At 53.1% G+C, this 15000-nt stretch overlaps 5 protein-coding genes across 7 annotated transcripts in view; 2 read left to right on the forward strand and 3 right to left on the reverse strand.

The window, feature by feature from the left end:
- Positions 1 to 1105, reverse strand: part of LOC125949440 (cytochrome P450 4d2-like) — a 10811-nt gene extending 9706 nt beyond the window's left edge. Inside the window, exon 1 of the mRNA XM_049676484.1 lies at positions 1044 to 1105. Within this exon, the coding sequence (XP_049532441.1) occupies positions 1044 to 1105 (62 nt within the window). The remainder of the gene's footprint in view (positions 1 to 1043) is intronic.
- The window catches only part of LOC125959683 (AF4/FMR2 family member lilli), a 43509-nt gene extending 42339 nt beyond the window's left edge, over positions 1 to 1170 (forward strand). For both annotated transcript variants that reach the window (XM_049692578.1, XM_049692661.1), the window contains one exon: positions 1 to 1170. This exon is cut by the window's left edge. The gene's annotated coding sequence lies outside the window, so the exon portion shown is untranslated.
- Positions 1171 to 7289: 6119 nt separating this feature from the next.
- Positions 7290 to 8385, forward strand: LOC125948995 (uncharacterized). Its single transcript, XM_049675675.1, has 3 exons — positions 7290 to 7492; positions 7585 to 7767; positions 7866 to 8385. The coding sequence occupies exons 1-3, from the start codon at positions 7305 to 7307 to the stop codon at positions 8182 to 8184; spliced, it is 690 nt and encodes a 229-aa protein (XP_049531632.1). The 5' UTR covers positions 7290 to 7304; the 3' UTR covers positions 8185 to 8385.
- LOC125949070 (BTB/POZ domain-containing protein KCTD5) lies at positions 8365 to 12299 on the reverse strand. 2 transcript variants are annotated; one of them, XM_049675884.1, is made up of 3 exons: positions 11655 to 12299; positions 10829 to 11445; positions 8365 to 10724 (listed from the first exon to the last, which is right to left on the reverse strand). In XM_049675884.1, exons 2-3 carry the CDS (start codon positions 11042 to 11044, stop codon positions 10272 to 10274), a joined length of 669 nt encoding a protein of 222 aa, XP_049531841.1. In that variant the 5' UTR covers positions 11045 to 11445; positions 11655 to 12299; the 3' UTR covers positions 8365 to 10271. The 2 variants fall into 2 exon arrangements, with proteins under 2 accessions (XP_049531841.1, XP_049531750.1); XM_049675793.1 differs by having other exon boundaries at positions 10829 to 12299.
- Positions 12300 to 12929: 630 nt separating this feature from the next.
- LOC125960120 (transmembrane protein 181) overlaps positions 12930 to 15000 on the reverse strand; it is a 2130-nt gene continuing 59 nt past the window's right edge. Inside the window, exons 1-5 of the mRNA XM_049693361.1 lie at positions 14004 to 15000; positions 13642 to 13919; positions 13444 to 13546; positions 13135 to 13359; positions 12930 to 13069 (exon numbers count right to left, since the gene is read on the reverse strand). The exon at positions 14004 to 15000 is cut by the window's right edge and continues 59 nt beyond it. Of these exons, the coding sequence (XP_049549318.1) occupies positions 12930 to 13069; positions 13135 to 13359; positions 13444 to 13546; positions 13642 to 13919; positions 14004 to 14955 (1698 nt within the window). The 5' untranslated portion in view covers positions 14956 to 15000. The remainder of the gene's footprint in view (positions 13070 to 13134; positions 13360 to 13443; positions 13547 to 13641; positions 13920 to 14003) is intronic.

The raw sequence follows: 15000 nt of genomic DNA on the forward strand, positions 1-15000 counted from the left end.
CTACGTGTTGAGCGAAAGAGAGAAAGAAGGAGCAAAAGGGAGAACACATTTAGCAACAGAACAGAAGGGAGCGTTACATTTACAAACCAACAGGCAAAGGGGTCTGGTACTGGTCCTCCGATAGTCCTTACGCGGTGAATGGTATACACACGCTCCGCGACTCCGAAAGGTGGTGTGTGGCTGCTGCATTCGCTGTGCCGCAGCATACTGCTTGAAGACCGACGGTGTTATTCCCACAGATCATCGCATCAGTGCATCAGAGTGCACCAGAGATTCCCACGCGAACGAGCCAGACGTGTGGCAGTCGTGGAAGGGAACGTCCGTTGTCTTAGTAGGTGCATTGCACCGCAGAACACACATCCTCCAGACCTCCGCACCGCGGCAACCCAAACGGGGCTTCGAAATCAGGCCAAGCTATTGTATCTCACCCGCTGACTGGGTCTGGTTGGTGGTGCGTGCTCTGCCGCACGCCGCACGCCCCTGCACCACCGTCATCGTCGTCGTCGTCGTTCGTGCGGCAGCGATGCTGAAGCGTATTACACAGCGGTTGCGGAACGGAACGTTGCGTGCGATGCGGCTCGTCTCTATAGGGTTTACACTATCACACTCAAGCTAAATACATCATAAATATTTGTATTTTGCTTGAGTGTGGTAGTGGAGATCATATAGAGACGAGCCGCAACGCACGCAACGTTCCGTTCCGTAACCGGTGTGTGGAACGCTTGAATGCCGGACCGGTGCGTTGCTGCGAATTGTTTCCTAGCGCTCCTGTCAGTAATGGCCGCTTCTTCAGTTCCACATCCCGATGAACGACGAGGGCGAGGGCGGCGGGGCCTTTGGGATGTGCGGCACCGGAGTGCTTTAGAGGCAGTCATTAATAGTCTATTTTCTATGGAATCGTGCAGATAATTTTTGGTATGGCCCAAAGGAGAGAGAGAGAGAGAGAGAGAGAGAGAGAGAGAGAGAGAAAGCGAAAGAAAGAGAGAGAGAGAGAGCGAGCGAGAAAGAATGAGGGAAAGAGGGAGGTGGGGTATGTGGAGTACTGACGAGCGAAATTGTGTGTGGTGTAGACGATGACGACGATGAGGACGAGGAACAAAATCATGTTAACTATATGATCCCACTATAAAAAAAAGAAAGGTATTTAAATAAAGAGAAACAAACAACAAAGTCATAGCGACCGAAGCGAACCTTCCTTTCCTCGCGAGCTACAGCGCCTACGGAGTTTTGCAAAAATCGAAACAAATGGCAGTCTGAGAGTGCAAGGCCAGCGCTATATGGTGGGTACATCGAAAGTCTCTCTTAAATTTCCCTTGAAACCACACCTGGGCAGCATAATTTTCTTTTGATGTATATCAACTCTTGAAGTCGTTTGGAGTAGCGCATTTGTAGTTCGACCTTTATCGGTTTTCGACTTTTGGTTTTGATGGAGCAATGTAATTTCAATTTCAAATTTACTAAGCGACGCTTAGTCCTCAAAATATGGATCTCATTTCTAGCGTTTTTCGTTTCGTAAACCACAAGGAACATTGGACAAACCAATTTTGACACAAATTCTACTCACACACAAATAGACGCTGTATACTGAACTACGGCTGCAATAGCGATCCTGCTGATCTGATACCTTCTGACCTCAGCTACTCAGCAGGATATTCAGATGCTGTTGCTTATGGCGAATCTCGCTGGTGTGGTTAAGTAACCCAACGTGCGGATTATGGATGCGAGCAAAAGCATTCCACGCTTTCACGATCCATTAAATGGTGGCTGAGCTGAGTTGCTGAGCGTACAGCGCATTGGATGCGGCACCTGACACCTTCGCACCTGACCTCCCCGGGACCGGGGCCGGGTGGAAGAAGCGATGCTTCTCAATTGATAGCCCGGTGGCCAGGCCGAATGCCGAGCATTAGCTGCTGCTCATGCTCCCCCATAAATCGAGCGCTGGAGCTTTAGCGCGAAGGTGCAGACAAACTGGGGTCGATCCGGGGCCCGCAACATGTCCTATCCTGTCGCGTCGCGATGAAAACAAAATTAGCAAACGAAGGAAGTCTGCGCGGAAGAGACGGAGAAGAGAAAAGCTCTTAAGCGGTGACAGATTTATGGACCGCTGTTTTTGTCGTTGAAACTCTCGTTCTCGCTTTAAGAACGCAAACACACACATACACACACACACACGCACGATGTGAACTAGGGGTGCTTTGCTATCGTAGTAGCTACGTGAGCTTCGTACCCCTCGAAAGTGGTCCAATGGGATTGCGGCACTCGTTTCATGGCCGTCGTTTGCCGTTTGAGGAACCGGATCCGGACGGATCCGACCGGAATGTCAAAACTGCATTACTCCCCTGTCCGCCGGCATCGGCGCTTCTCCGACCCATCTGCCGCATCTGCACGAGGCAAGGCCGTGAGCTGTCAGATTGTCGTAGCGCCCTTATCCAGCGACCACGAGACACTTGAGTGTGTGCGCGCGCGCGCCTCATCTTCATCATCATCTTCATCATCATCAGCAACAGCAGCAGCAGCAGCAGCAGCAGCAGGAGCAACAATGGCGTTGCTCTCGGGTGTCGGATAACAAAAGCGCGTCGACGACCACCACGTTTCGGTGGTATGGCCCTGAGCTGTCCGGTTCTGATGCTGCCTTGCGCCGATCGATCGATCGATTTATCGGCTATAAGCGGAGCGCGGCCGCCGCCACCGCCATCGCCGCTCGATCACGCTGTGACGCGCGATTACGAAAACCCGGGGTGGAGGGGCTGTCACACGGGTCAGCGGTCAGGGTAGCGCGCCGATCGATCGGAGGCGACGACGACGACGACGACGACGACGACGATGCTGCATGCGCAGCGCCCACCCACCAACGCACGCTGTGCGCCTGTGTGATGAAATCGAAAATTGGAAATCCAATCTCGCCAATCCCCAGCCCCGGGCTGGTGGCGGCAAAACAAGAATCATAAAAGGCGACGATAAGAGGCCCCGAAAATAAAATTAACAAAAAAGCCTAAACAAAACGAGAGGAGGAGAGGAGGGGTAAGAGAAGTAAGGGGCCAGCAGCAGCAGCAGCAGCAACAGCAGCACATCAACGAAATGGCTCATCTAACGATCGCTCTCGGCTAAATGTCACGCACGATCAAGTTTAACGCGATCACGCCAGATGCTGGCGGTTTTGGATGACGAGAATTTCGAGAAGATCTCTCTCTGCTCTGCTCTGCCATCCTCGAACTTCATCTTGACCTTCACTTCACTGTGCGTTTTTCCGCTTTCGCGCTCCTACGGGACCACCAACAGCAGCAGCAGCAAGGCATTCTCTACGTTCCGGTGTGCCAGGTGTGCACAGCGGTTACTTTCGCTGCCAAGCAGGAGAGCAGAAGAAGGAGAAGGAAGAGGGGGGGGGGGGGCAGGAATGCAGGGAAACGCAGGAGGATCAGATCACCGCCGGACACCGCCGCCGTGGTTCTGGACCATGCAGGCACATAAATTACCCGCGTAACAGGTTTGGTGCTTTTTTTTGTTTTTCGTTGCTTTCGTTCACTTTTTGGTTGCTGGTGTTGTTGCTGTTGCTGTATACTCATCCACTCAACCACACACACACACACGCACATACACACACACCGACACACACACCCCAAATTGGTTGGACAAATAAAGTCAAAATGGGGAAAATAAAGTGATGGGGGTGATGAGCGCACGGGTTCAGCTACCCCGGGACTCGGGACCAACAATCGCCAATCTGGCCGAAAAAACCCGTTCTCCCGGTCGAAGGGAAAGGACAGAGTTCGCCAGGGGGGTGGGGGTGGGGGGAAAGGGTAGAAGGCGATGGTAGTGGAAGAGAAGAACTAGAATCGTGCCACCCGCAACAACAGCATCATCGATGATCGGGGAGCTCAGCTGTTTGAACGACGACCGACGCCAGCTGAGCGCCTTCCTGAGGCGTCTGAGGTGCCTGAGGTGCCGCCCGGGTGGGATCCCGGCGGCCTTTGCGTCCTGTCTATGTCGGAGCTCCACAATTGACGTAGTCGTGGCGTGACGTAGGCGGTGACACCCGGGGAAACGAGCGTTGCTGGTAGTGTGCAACTAGGAGTGTCTACCCAGAGGACCTTCTCTCGGACTCGAGCGGACTCGACTCTCGGGCTTCTGGACTTATGGAAGTTGATGGACCTGATCCCGGGGATTCCGGACTTTTGGCTGGCACCTCGTTTCGTTTTCGCAGGAGCGCGCGACCAGGGAAGGGGAAGGGGAAGGGGGTCGTAAATCTTTCACCACACCCTTCTCCTCCCTTCCAAAGCCACTTCAACCCCCCCCCCCCCCCCCCCCCGGGTTCCATCCCTTCTGGTTTGTGGTGCCTTTTTTTTATTCAACAAATCAAATTATGCCGCGCAGCAGCTTCTGGATCAGTGGAGGAGAGGAGTGGGGTGCTGAGGTGCCGCCACCCCGCGCAGCCCAAGTCGACAAAGAAAAGACAAAAAAACCGGTGCTACAGTTCCGCCTTTACGGGGTGGTTGGTGATGAAAGGGAAGGGTGGGGAGAAGGCGAAGTTCAAGTTCAGCGTTCAAGACGCGTGTCGTCGCGGCAAACCCGGGGTTCACGTTCACGGCGAATCATCTCATCTCCGTCGTCGTGGCTCATCCACGATCCCCCCTCCCCTCCGCACCCCCCCCCCCCTTCCACCCTTCAGTCCAACCCCTCAGAGCGGTAACTAATTTCGGGGTGACAATTCGGGCGAGCGCCGAGTGATGAGGCGGAAGCGATCACACACACCCGTCTGTGGCGTTCATTATCGTTCAGAGATCTCACCCCGCTTCCCCATATCATCGCCACCCCCGTTGCTCTGCCCTCCAGGAGAGGAACCTCGAGTCGACTCGAGTGGAGGGCTCGGAGAGCGCGTACGGGTGCAGGTGTGCTTGGCTGTCCCTACTGGGCGTTCTAGACCATTATCTTCTAGATCCTTACCACCACCAACACCCCTCCCAAATATCCCCTAAAAATGGATGGGCACCCATCAACCCCTCCCTTTCCTCGTTTCGGACCACGGACAAGGAAGTCCAAGCTAAGGCTAAGGCTAAGAGATTTGCAATCTCGAATCCTCCGACCGACCGCCCCGCTCGTCGGTCGTTTCATCTTCTTCATCCTCTTCTTCTTCTGCTCTCACCCTCTTCTACGTCTTCTGGTTTCCCGCTTTCGCTGCCCCGTGGTCGTGGTCGTGGCTCGGTGGTGGCAGCTTGCTTGCTTGCTTGCTCACTCTTGCTCGCTCTCGCACCCAGCACCATGCATGGCCCCGGGTGTGCTGCCGGGGTGCTGGTCGATTCGCCGCCTATAAAGTGCTTATCCGTCCGTTCGGTCTGGTTTAGTTTAATGCCGGAGCCGATCCTTACCACATCTGACACCACACCACAGAACCAACGGAACCAACCTTCGCTGCCCGCCACCTGCGCATGACCGGTCGGCGTGAAGAGTCGACTGCCGGTTACCAAAAAAAAAAACAAAAAAAACCAAAACCGGGCTACAGATCATTACCCCTTAACTCAGATTCCAGGCGTGTGTGTGTGTGTGCGCGCGCGTGTGTTTCGGTGTGTCGGTTGTGTCTGTGTAAAGTGTAGTAGTAGTACTGATACTATTGCGCCAAAGTAGACAAAAAAACAACAACAACAACAGGATGCAACAAGTAAGTTTTCCCATGTTTTCCCAAGGAAGGAGACCAGAAGAAGGAAACATCCTTCCCCCATCCCTGCCATCAGTCAACCACAGATTTGCAGAGCTGCGTGCCTACACAGAAAATTGGGACATGTGGCCATAGTAGCCGGTCTCTTAAAATAGCAGAGGTCTATATCTCCAGGCTAGCTTGCGAAGGCCCAGGAAGCTGGATTCAATAGCCGTACTGGGGTAAATCCTCATTGAAGAAGAAGAAGAAGAAGAAGAAGAAGAAGAAGAAGAAGAAGAAGAGCTGCGTGCCTTACCGGGGAGATAGCATCCTACAAGAAGCTGGGGCCATGCCACCAGGGACCCCAATCCCGGGGAATTCCCTGCTTGCTGGAGAGCACCAGCCAAACGTTGGGTCAATCGTCAAGGCGGCCCGCCGATCAGGTGGCGAGATGCGCGAAGCGGGTAGCGGACGTGGGACACGCTCACGCCCACGCATCCCTCGTTTGAAGACGGGCGGACTTGTGCGGTGACGTGCGGCACCCAATTCCGGGTCCGGTCCGGGTCGGCGCATGTTTGCTGAGCGCCTAGAACAGCGGTGCGAGGAGTGCCTTAGAACTACTAGCAGGTGGTGGTACCGCTGTTCCTGTTTGTTCAGTCTGCGATCGGCAGCTCCTCCTTCCCACTGCCCGTCTACCCCTCCCACGCCCGGATTGTTTACACACCGACCTCCCGCTACTTGAGCAGCGTGCGCAGGTGTTGCTCGCGCAGAAACTCGAACTACGGAACTCGGCGTGCGGAGATTTGAGCCAATTAGCCGTCCTTGGGGAGCCGGAGCCGGAGGCTTCCGAAACACCTTCCGAATCGAATTAGCCATCGCTTATCAGCGTCACGCGAAAACAACAAAACACGCCACTCGTGGAGAGCGAGAAGCTGTCAGCTAGAGAGGTGGTGGTGGTGGTGGAGGTGGAGGTGGTGATGTTGTAGAACAGGGCAGGTGGTTAGCGGGGTAAATTTATAATAATCATAAAACCGAATGTTCACATCTCGCGCGCCAACGCGCCCGCGCGCACCGAACTGGCTCGCTAAAAGGCGGTGCCGGGCGGCCGGGACTTAAAATCACACAGCCCAAGCATGAGGAAACCGTGGGAGAGAGGGGGGAGGGGGGGGGGGAGTCGCATCATTAAAATTCGGTCGCGATGAGAACGTGTCGCGTCTGTTGAAGCATCTCCACCACCAACACCACCACCACCACCTGTTCTTCCTTCTGCTAGTGCTCCGGTACGGATTTGCATAATGCTAAACAGTCCCCCGGCCGCGACCCCCGGGACCGGTCGCCAATCATCAAATCTTCGCGTTCTGTGCGTTCGCTTCATGCTTTCGTGGCCGATGAGTGGCTTCAAATGTCTTCCTAATGATGATCACGAACCTGCCTTTGGGAAGAGGGGTGGAGGGGGTGTGTGGGGACCTTTTGAGGTTCGGATCGGTGATTGATGTCATCGACCACCGAGACCACACTCGGGGGGTCTCGGTGATACCTGCGATTGAGCTGTCAGCTTCCCGAGCAAGTGTGAAGCAAGCTGATCGGAGGAATCGAAAGTGAGACCACTGATAACGCGCGTCTACTAACTGCTGTTCTATACTACTAGGTAGTGCTATGGTGTCTGGTGGTAGCGATGGTGGCGGAGGCCGCCCGCATCAAGATACCGGCCAAGAGCCGGAACGATGATCTGTTCTCGGAGGACGAGTTCACCTTTCCGGTCGAGGACACGAAGGATCCGACCAAGTTCACCGGCAACGTTATGAAGGCGTCGATCCTGATGGCACAGGTCAGCAACCAGGGCAAGGGCAAGTTCAAGTACGCGTAAGTATCCTCGTACCTCGCGCACGCACGCGCACACACACGCGCGCATGTGAAGCACTCATCGACATTGTTTTATTGGTCAAAACTACCAGCGTGGAGACAGAGAATGGCATCGAGATCGAGCAGATCGGCAAGCTGCGCAACGACTCCAAGACGTTCGTCGTGATGGGCTCGTACACGTACACCGGGGCGAACGGGAAGCGGTACCGGGTGCGTTACACGGCCGACGAGTTCGGCTACCATCCGATCACCGAGCTCGACCTGGAGATACCGGAGTGAGTCGCGAAGGGCTGACGGCCCGCAACGCAACGCAACCTAACGTAAAATGAACCTAACGTCTAACGCCTTCCCCTCGTTCGCTTATTCGCTGCAGTTTGAACCAAGCACCGGCACCAACGCAGCGTCCCTTCGTTCCGTTCACGACCCGCTCGACCACGCCACGGTCGACGACGACGAGGAGAACGACTACGACCACGACGACGACGACGACGCCGCCACCGCCCGAGTTCGATGGATACCATTACGATAAGCCGGACAACTCCTACCTACCGCCCAGCAACGAGTATCTGCCACCGCAGGAACCGGATATCGACTATCTGCCGCCGAAGGAGGACAGTGCGCGTAGCCAGTACCAGGAGCCGGCCGACGAGTTTCTGCCGCCGCGGTACGATCTGCGAAACGATCGCTTCTAAGGACATCTCCCACTGCATTGTCGTCACCATCTCTCTGGTACACACGCACACACCGCTTTTTTACGCCTGGTATAGGTTATAAAAGGAATTTACTCTAACAGTACAAAGGTGAGCCTGCGGCGCGTCTTGCCGTCTGCCTGTCTGCCGCGTTGTCGCTACCCTCGTCGTCCCTTGCCTTCCCATCGGTAACCATAAAAGAAAAACCGAAACTATACCACAAACGTGTTACTTATCTTTATTTCTCTCTATATATCTCATGCTCCAAACATCGCGAGAGCGCACATGTCTATGTGTGTGTGTGTGTGTGTGTTTCTCTTTTTATGTTACGCGGTTCTTCGTCTTCTTTTCAGTCGCCGCGACAAACCGATCGGCGGCGGATGATGGTGCCCGGTTTTTACCAGTTATGATGTTGAATAATGGAGAGGGAGGGGGGTGGGGGGAGCGCGAAGGAGGGAAGAGAAATGGGGCAGTGGAGTGGAATAGGGAAAAGGTACTGGCCAACCTCGCGCTCCAAATACCGCTTTCCACTTGTGTTCTTTCACCGCTTTTGCGTCTTGTTTGCCTCATGCTTGTGTTTCGAACATAAAAGGAACGGAAGTGGGTGACGGTATCATTGCAGTCTAATGTCTTGCCGATGACGCGGAGTTTTGCGGAGGGGGGAGGGGGTGGAGGAAGAGCGGCCGCCACCGCCGCAACCGTCGAAGAGTATTGCTTCCGTTGTATTCCGCGGTAAGTTGTGCGTTTGTGCGTGATTCGTCCTTCGAAGAGAGAAAGAGGGAGGGCGGGGGGGGGGGAGGGGTCTGTGAGGAGTGGGATGACTATATCCACTCGTTTTCCCCCTCCGAACAGTTGGGTGCAGAGTGGGGTGATGGTGTGCCGATCGTCGTATGTACAAGATTTGCTCGTCGACGCCGCAATGCAGTGGTGGTGGTGGTGCTGCTGATGCTGCGACACAATATATGCTAGTGATCAGTCGGGAGTGAATATATTCCTCTCATCGACAGGCACTGTGCACTGTCGTTCAACTCTATCTTCTGACGTAGCTTGCATTCTGCTTCCGTATCTGAGGAGTTTTGTTTCCAAGGGCCGCCGTGGATTGCCGCGTTTGCCCCGAACGATAAATTAACCTGCCCTCTAGAGGCTTTCCGTGTCTTTTGCTTAACAGTAAATCAGCACATCAAGCGGGGACAGCGATTCTTTTTAGCAAATGGTCAACGCCAATCACGGTTGCACTAAGTACAGGGCACATTATTCCTCATCAGTTCGGCTAAGCCAGTATACTGATCGGTTTCTGCGACTGCCTTGCTCGATTGTAGAAGTGTAATTAGCGGAAATTAGCCTGACCAAATGTGTTGTGCTTCTGTTCTTGCAACCAACCATACTCCACCCAGCCCCTCCCTTTCCCCTCCTATCTAGTCCTTAAACAACATATCGCTTGCTACATCTTAAGTCATTTTGCTAGCGGTTAAAAACAATTTCTTTCTCTCGCTCTCTCTCTCTCTCTCTCTCTCTCTCTCTCTCTCTTTCTCTCCTTTTCTCTCTCTTTAAATGTTCTTGGTCTTATGCGACCGTCTTTACTCTGCGTGTTCTACGTCTTTTTTCGTCTTCTAATGAGAGATTAGGGATCTCAGATTGCAATATGTTGTAGTTTCTCCATTTATCGCGTTTCTTAACAACACAAACTTCTCGCAATCTCTGTCTTTTGTTTCTGCTGAAGCTACCTATCATTTCTCACCGACTACCGCCAGTTCGTCGTACTGTGCGCTTCCTCTATCTCCGTTTCTCTCTCTCTCTCTCTCTCCTTCAACTACTGATTTGTGCGTATAGAATGATGCTTTTGAAGAGCTCGGAGTTGTTGCGCTAGTAATTGAATGTTGACCCAATTTACCAACCAACCAACCAACGAATCAAAAAACAGACACAGACATATCTCGATGGTGCTTCCGAGGTGCGTAACGATATAACCGACCGTTGTCGCGTTGATACTCTGCTCCGCTCCCATCGGCACCAGCAGCACCGGTGCCGCGTCTAAGAGCCGAAAATGATCGGATCTCAGCCAGTTAGGCACGCACACGTGTGTCCGCCGTTTACATGCGCGAACCCTTCTGCTGTAGCACCTTAGCGCGATCGTTCGATTCGACCTCGCGCCCGATCAGTGTGTTGGCGCACTCCTTCGACACGACGCACAGGAACTCGGCGTTCTCCTCCGCGCCATAGTTGTACTGCGTGCCAATGTTGATCAGCTGTTCGAACCGCCAGCCGTCCGACATGGTTGACACCATCTGTGTTAGCTCGTTCTCTTGGCACTGCAGCACCCGGTAGACACGCTTCTTGTCTGCCGCCGGGCATTGCTGCTCGCGCCGCGCAATGTTGTCTTTCAGCAGCCCGATCAGGTGTGTGACGTTGTAGAATTCAGCCTCCTCCAGCACGCCCTCCTCCGACAGGCCGTCGTCGAGCACGAGCTTACCGTGGCGCAGGTAGTTCAGCACGGGTGCAAAGTAGCGTGGATCCCGGTCGATCAGATAAGCACCGGTTTCGTCCTGCAACACAGGACAATATCAGCACAACAAAGAAAGAGAGAAAATGAGAAATGCGATAAGAAGCAGGTCGAGCACGACGGAATTTGGCACTTGCAACAACTTACCCGGTCCGAGATGAGATCACTGTCCTCCTGAATGAGACGCGACAGAAACGAATTGGGATCGCGGGACAGGGTGGTTTTCGTCGTAAGGAAGCAAGTTCCGCCAACGTTCAGCTTCACCCACTGGTCCTTGCCTTGTACCTGTCCGAACGTACCGGCGACCGCCGTACCGGGTACGGACGGGCAACCGTTCAGCGGGTTCAGATTAACCGTTGCCATCGCACGCTGGTACCCCTTATCGCTCTCTACAGTCGGATCGGATCGAACGGAACCGGATGGAATCGGCGAAGCGTGGGTAACTAATGGGTTGGCGTCGACGGTGCCAGCGTACCCTTGCGAATAAACGACCACGACGATGATACCAGCGATGACCCAAGGTTCTCAACACCACGGCTGTTTACTGCAGATCTGAATCTTCTTCCAATTGGTAACCGTAACGATGATGCATCGATGATGTTAACCGGTAAGGATCACAGGGAACGTTCCCGTCCTTGTGAGGGGAACCGTAGGGCAGAGATTCAGTTCCAGAATGTCGTGGTGGTGTACCTGAGGTGCCTGACCACCGCTCATACGCCGCTTCGTGGTTCCGTCAGTTTGAATGGTGATTGGATTGCTGAATGCTGAATGTTGGAGTGGTGCCGGAGTTACTAGCTGGCCGTGTTTATTGAAGCATAGCACGATGATGTTAGGCGGACAATCGAGTACCGATGCCATTCAACATCCAGCGACCACAGTCTGGCACCGTCGTCGTTGTCGTCGCCGTCGTTGTCGAATCGAGTGTTCGCTTACTCTTCCGTGCCACAACAAAGCTCCAGCCGCGAAGACTCACCTGGAGGAGTATGCGTGTGTGTGCGGTTTGCGTGCGTGCGTGGAGAGGTCTGATTGTGCTCCTCGTTGCGGCGTCGAACTCGCCTTTGCTGGCCAACAATCCCTCCCGTGTATCATCCGGGGAGGTCGAGTTACACTACCAAACCTAGCACCTTGCCATGCAGCCCCGCAGTCCACTCGATGCTTCGTGTCAGTCTCACACCCCTTCTAACTCCGCCGTTCCACACGTTCGCCACAAGTTCTAGAGCACAGCTATCGGGGCCCAACAATACAGTCTCTCTATCGGTTTGGGGTGCGTTAGTTGAACCAGGCCAGAAAAACGCTGAGCTATGCGATCGGGAAAGAATTGCCAAATCGATACGCACAATACAGGGCACACAGTCACGCACGCACGATTCCGTGCCTCTCGTAGTCTCACGGCACAAACTCTCGGGACAGCACGGTGCTGCTGCTGCTGCTTCAGGCTGCGCCACCCTGGATGCGCTCGTCCGTTGGCGACGGTGTTATGTTACCCTTATGTTACACCTTTGGGCGATATATTAATGATTTATTTGGAACATTTACGAAACTCTTCTTTGATCTTTCAAACCACATTCACATAAACACACAAAATTTAAACGCTTTGATGCCACAACAAAGTGCAACACTGATGGTGTGTTGAAGAACGCGTTCGGTGTGAAAGATGCTTAACCGTATGCCAGCTCCCATTCGAACCAGTGTTTTACAACTGCAAAAAGATGTGACGGAATAGAACGCAACGCTAGCGATGGTGGCTGCGGCCTTTTTACACCGCACCGTTGGACAGTTCAAATCATGTCAAAACATGGATCATTGAAGTACCCCTCGGCTAGAGTGGTAAACATCGCCTCACCAGCATAATCTCCATAAGCATGTGCCGGTCAGAATTTCGGCACGATTTATGTGGATTAATTTCATTTCGCGGCCGTAGTGCACGTTATTTAATGGTGAAGTTTACTGGTTTTATTGTGTATTGTTGCAGATAAATGCACCTGTCACCGCTCACCGTTTCGGATTCTCTACTGCTCCACACTCCTGCTCTGTAGCCGAAGAAGGTTCGGCAGAAGCAGTGAGCCTTAATTTGGAACCTTAAGTATTAATACAACCACCTAGTTGCTAGCAGAATGATTTTCACTATTAAACAAAGTATCCGCTAAACACTGCGACTGCGAGATGGGGACAGCACCACCGTTTGGTCGCTGTAGACTCCGATGTGCTTTCAACGGACACGAACAGATTTAAAGGTGAGGCCAAACATTTAATCACTGTCGTAATCGTTTCCCTTTCGGCAGGCTGAATTCAGCGGTCTTCGGCTTTCCTCGTCAGAACCGTACATTACCTCCTCGTCCGAGTCGTTGATCATCGAGAAGGTCGGGTTGTCCTTGGCAATTACGGGTTCTGTGGACAAAAATGAAGCGTGGTATTGCTTTGCTTGCGATCGATCGCTTTTGGTGGATACGTACCATGCACGGCTGGCCCACTGGGTGAATAGCCGTAAGCCATGGCGTAGAGATAAAAGTTAAGTAATCCATAGAAGCACATAAATTGGGCCGAACTCTTGTAGCTGGTGTACAGCTGCGCTATGAAGTTGTCCTTCAGCGTGTCAAAGCCGAAATGCTGCAGTGTTACGATCAGTGTGAATGACACAACGATCAGCATTAGGAGCGTGAGGAACTTGAGACGCATATCTGCGAAATTAAACGAGTGCGTGAGTGTAGGATCCCGCTGCTGGTATGCCAATTAGGATGACCATTGGCCCACTATGTCCTTACCAAAGTACGGCATCGAGCGCAACTCTGAGTACGCCTTCAGCATCAGCAAGCCCAGATAAAGCAGATACATAACGCCGGCGATCGAGACGAATACCTTTAAACCCTGTGTGGATAAAAAAAAGACAATCGTTGAGATGTGAAAACGTATGGAATGGGCACGTTGCGCCCTGCCCAGGTGCAGACATCCTCAAAACATACATTGTAGTTGTCGTAATCGTCGAAATGGCTGTACGTTGGATCATTTAGCTCATCAAACTTTTCCCAAATTCCCAGTACGATCGCACCCAGCCAGATGGGTAGAATAACAAGGAGCTTTGGAATGTAGAACGTAAGCAGCTTACGCTCGTTTTGCCGCAATCCATGGTAAACGCACAGCCAGAACATCAGAATAGCGCACAGAAAGGTGGTTTGCATGAGTGCGTCAGTCATGCCCGGAAACCAGCTGTTCGCCATGAAGATCAGTGGAAAGATTGGATCTGTTGGAAAACAGAGTTAGCATGGGTAAGTATGGTATGAGCTAGGTGTGCTTTTTGAAAATTCTTTAACGTTGCTTGGCTTACTGTTGAACAGGAGCAGCAGTGGTAACAGTATCGACAGCCACTTCTGCTCGATGGACCAATCCGCGAGAGGGTATCGGCGGAGCGTATGTGCAAACCAGCACGTAACGATGAAGGTGAACAGCACGAATATGAACCGAAACCATATCTCTATCTGCGTGAAGGCCGGATTATAAGATTTGAGGTAGAACTGCACCGAGCAGATGGTATAGCGTTGGTGGAAAGCCTCTAGCCCATAGAACCGCACGGTCAGAATGTAATGGGCGTAATCGAGAAAACCGATGTGCAGGATGGTAAATTCGTCGCACTCCTGCTCGCTGCAGGTCAGATGGCGGGTTCGATTCTGTAACTGCAGCGCACCACCCCCTCCAGCGCCCCGTATAGGCATTGGTTTGTGGTCGGCCGACAGACCCTCGATGTACACGTTGATATGGAACTTCTTGTCGAACATTTCATCGTCCGTGTTGTCAGTCGTCAGCTTCGCTATAATCCAGAGCTGCTGCGAGTAGGTCGTCATCAGCGGTGTGCGCATTACGAAAGGACCGCGCGCCAGATAGCCGCCGTCGGCAGGAGCGCCGCTACTACTAGAACTAGCAGCCGTAGCCGCACCACTGCCTTCGCTAGCGTTCGGTAGCAACGTACTGCCGTCCATCCGTGTCATAACCGTAATCGGTGGACCGGCGAGCCCGATGAAGATGGCTAGGCCGAAACATGCGAAGAATGCCAGAAAGACGGTCGCAAACTCACGCTTGTTCATCGAGTAGAGCCGCATGTGGACGGACCGTTCGCACCGGTCGTGGTGGTAGGCTGGTGCGATATATTTGTTAAACTCGCTGAACAGATCGCTAAACTGGGCCAAGCTCTGTCGGAAGCGAACACATACGCCGCTCGGTGTAACATACGAGTAGCTGATCTTTGAAGAATCTTCCGGCAGTTTGGATGCAGAAGACGCCATCGTTGTGGTGCTGCTGTTGTTGCTGTGGTTTTACCTTTTAAAGAA

The sequence above is a fragment of the Anopheles darlingi genome, chromosome X, assembly GCF_943734745.1.
Source record: "Anopheles darlingi chromosome X, idAnoDarlMG_H_01, whole genome shotgun sequence".
Lineage (NCBI taxonomy): Eukaryota > Metazoa > Arthropoda > Insecta > Diptera > Culicidae > Anopheles > Anopheles darlingi.

Excerpts from the sequence above, each read along its gene's own strand:
- LOC125948995 (XM_049675675.1), top strand. The coding sequence starts at position 7,305 with ATGGTGGCGGAGGCCGCCCGCATCAAGATACCGGCCAAGAGCCGGAAC. Across the intron at positions 7,493-7,584 it reads AAGGGCAAGTTCAAGTACGC|CGTGGAGACAGAGAATGGCA; the intron begins GTAAGTATCCTC and ends CAAAACTACCAG. Across the intron at positions 7,768-7,865 it reads CTCGACCTGGAGATACCGGA|TTTGAACCAAGCACCGGCAC; the intron begins GTGAGTCGCGAA and ends TATTCGCTGCAG.
- LOC125949070 (XM_049675884.1), bottom strand. The coding sequence starts at position 11,044 with ATGGCAACGGTTAATCTGAACCCGCTGAACGGTTGCCCGTCCGTACCC. Across the intron at positions 10,725-10,828 it reads GTGATCTCATCTCGGACCGG|GACGAAACCGGTGCTTATCT; the intron begins GTAAGTTGTTGC and ends CCTGTGTTGCAG.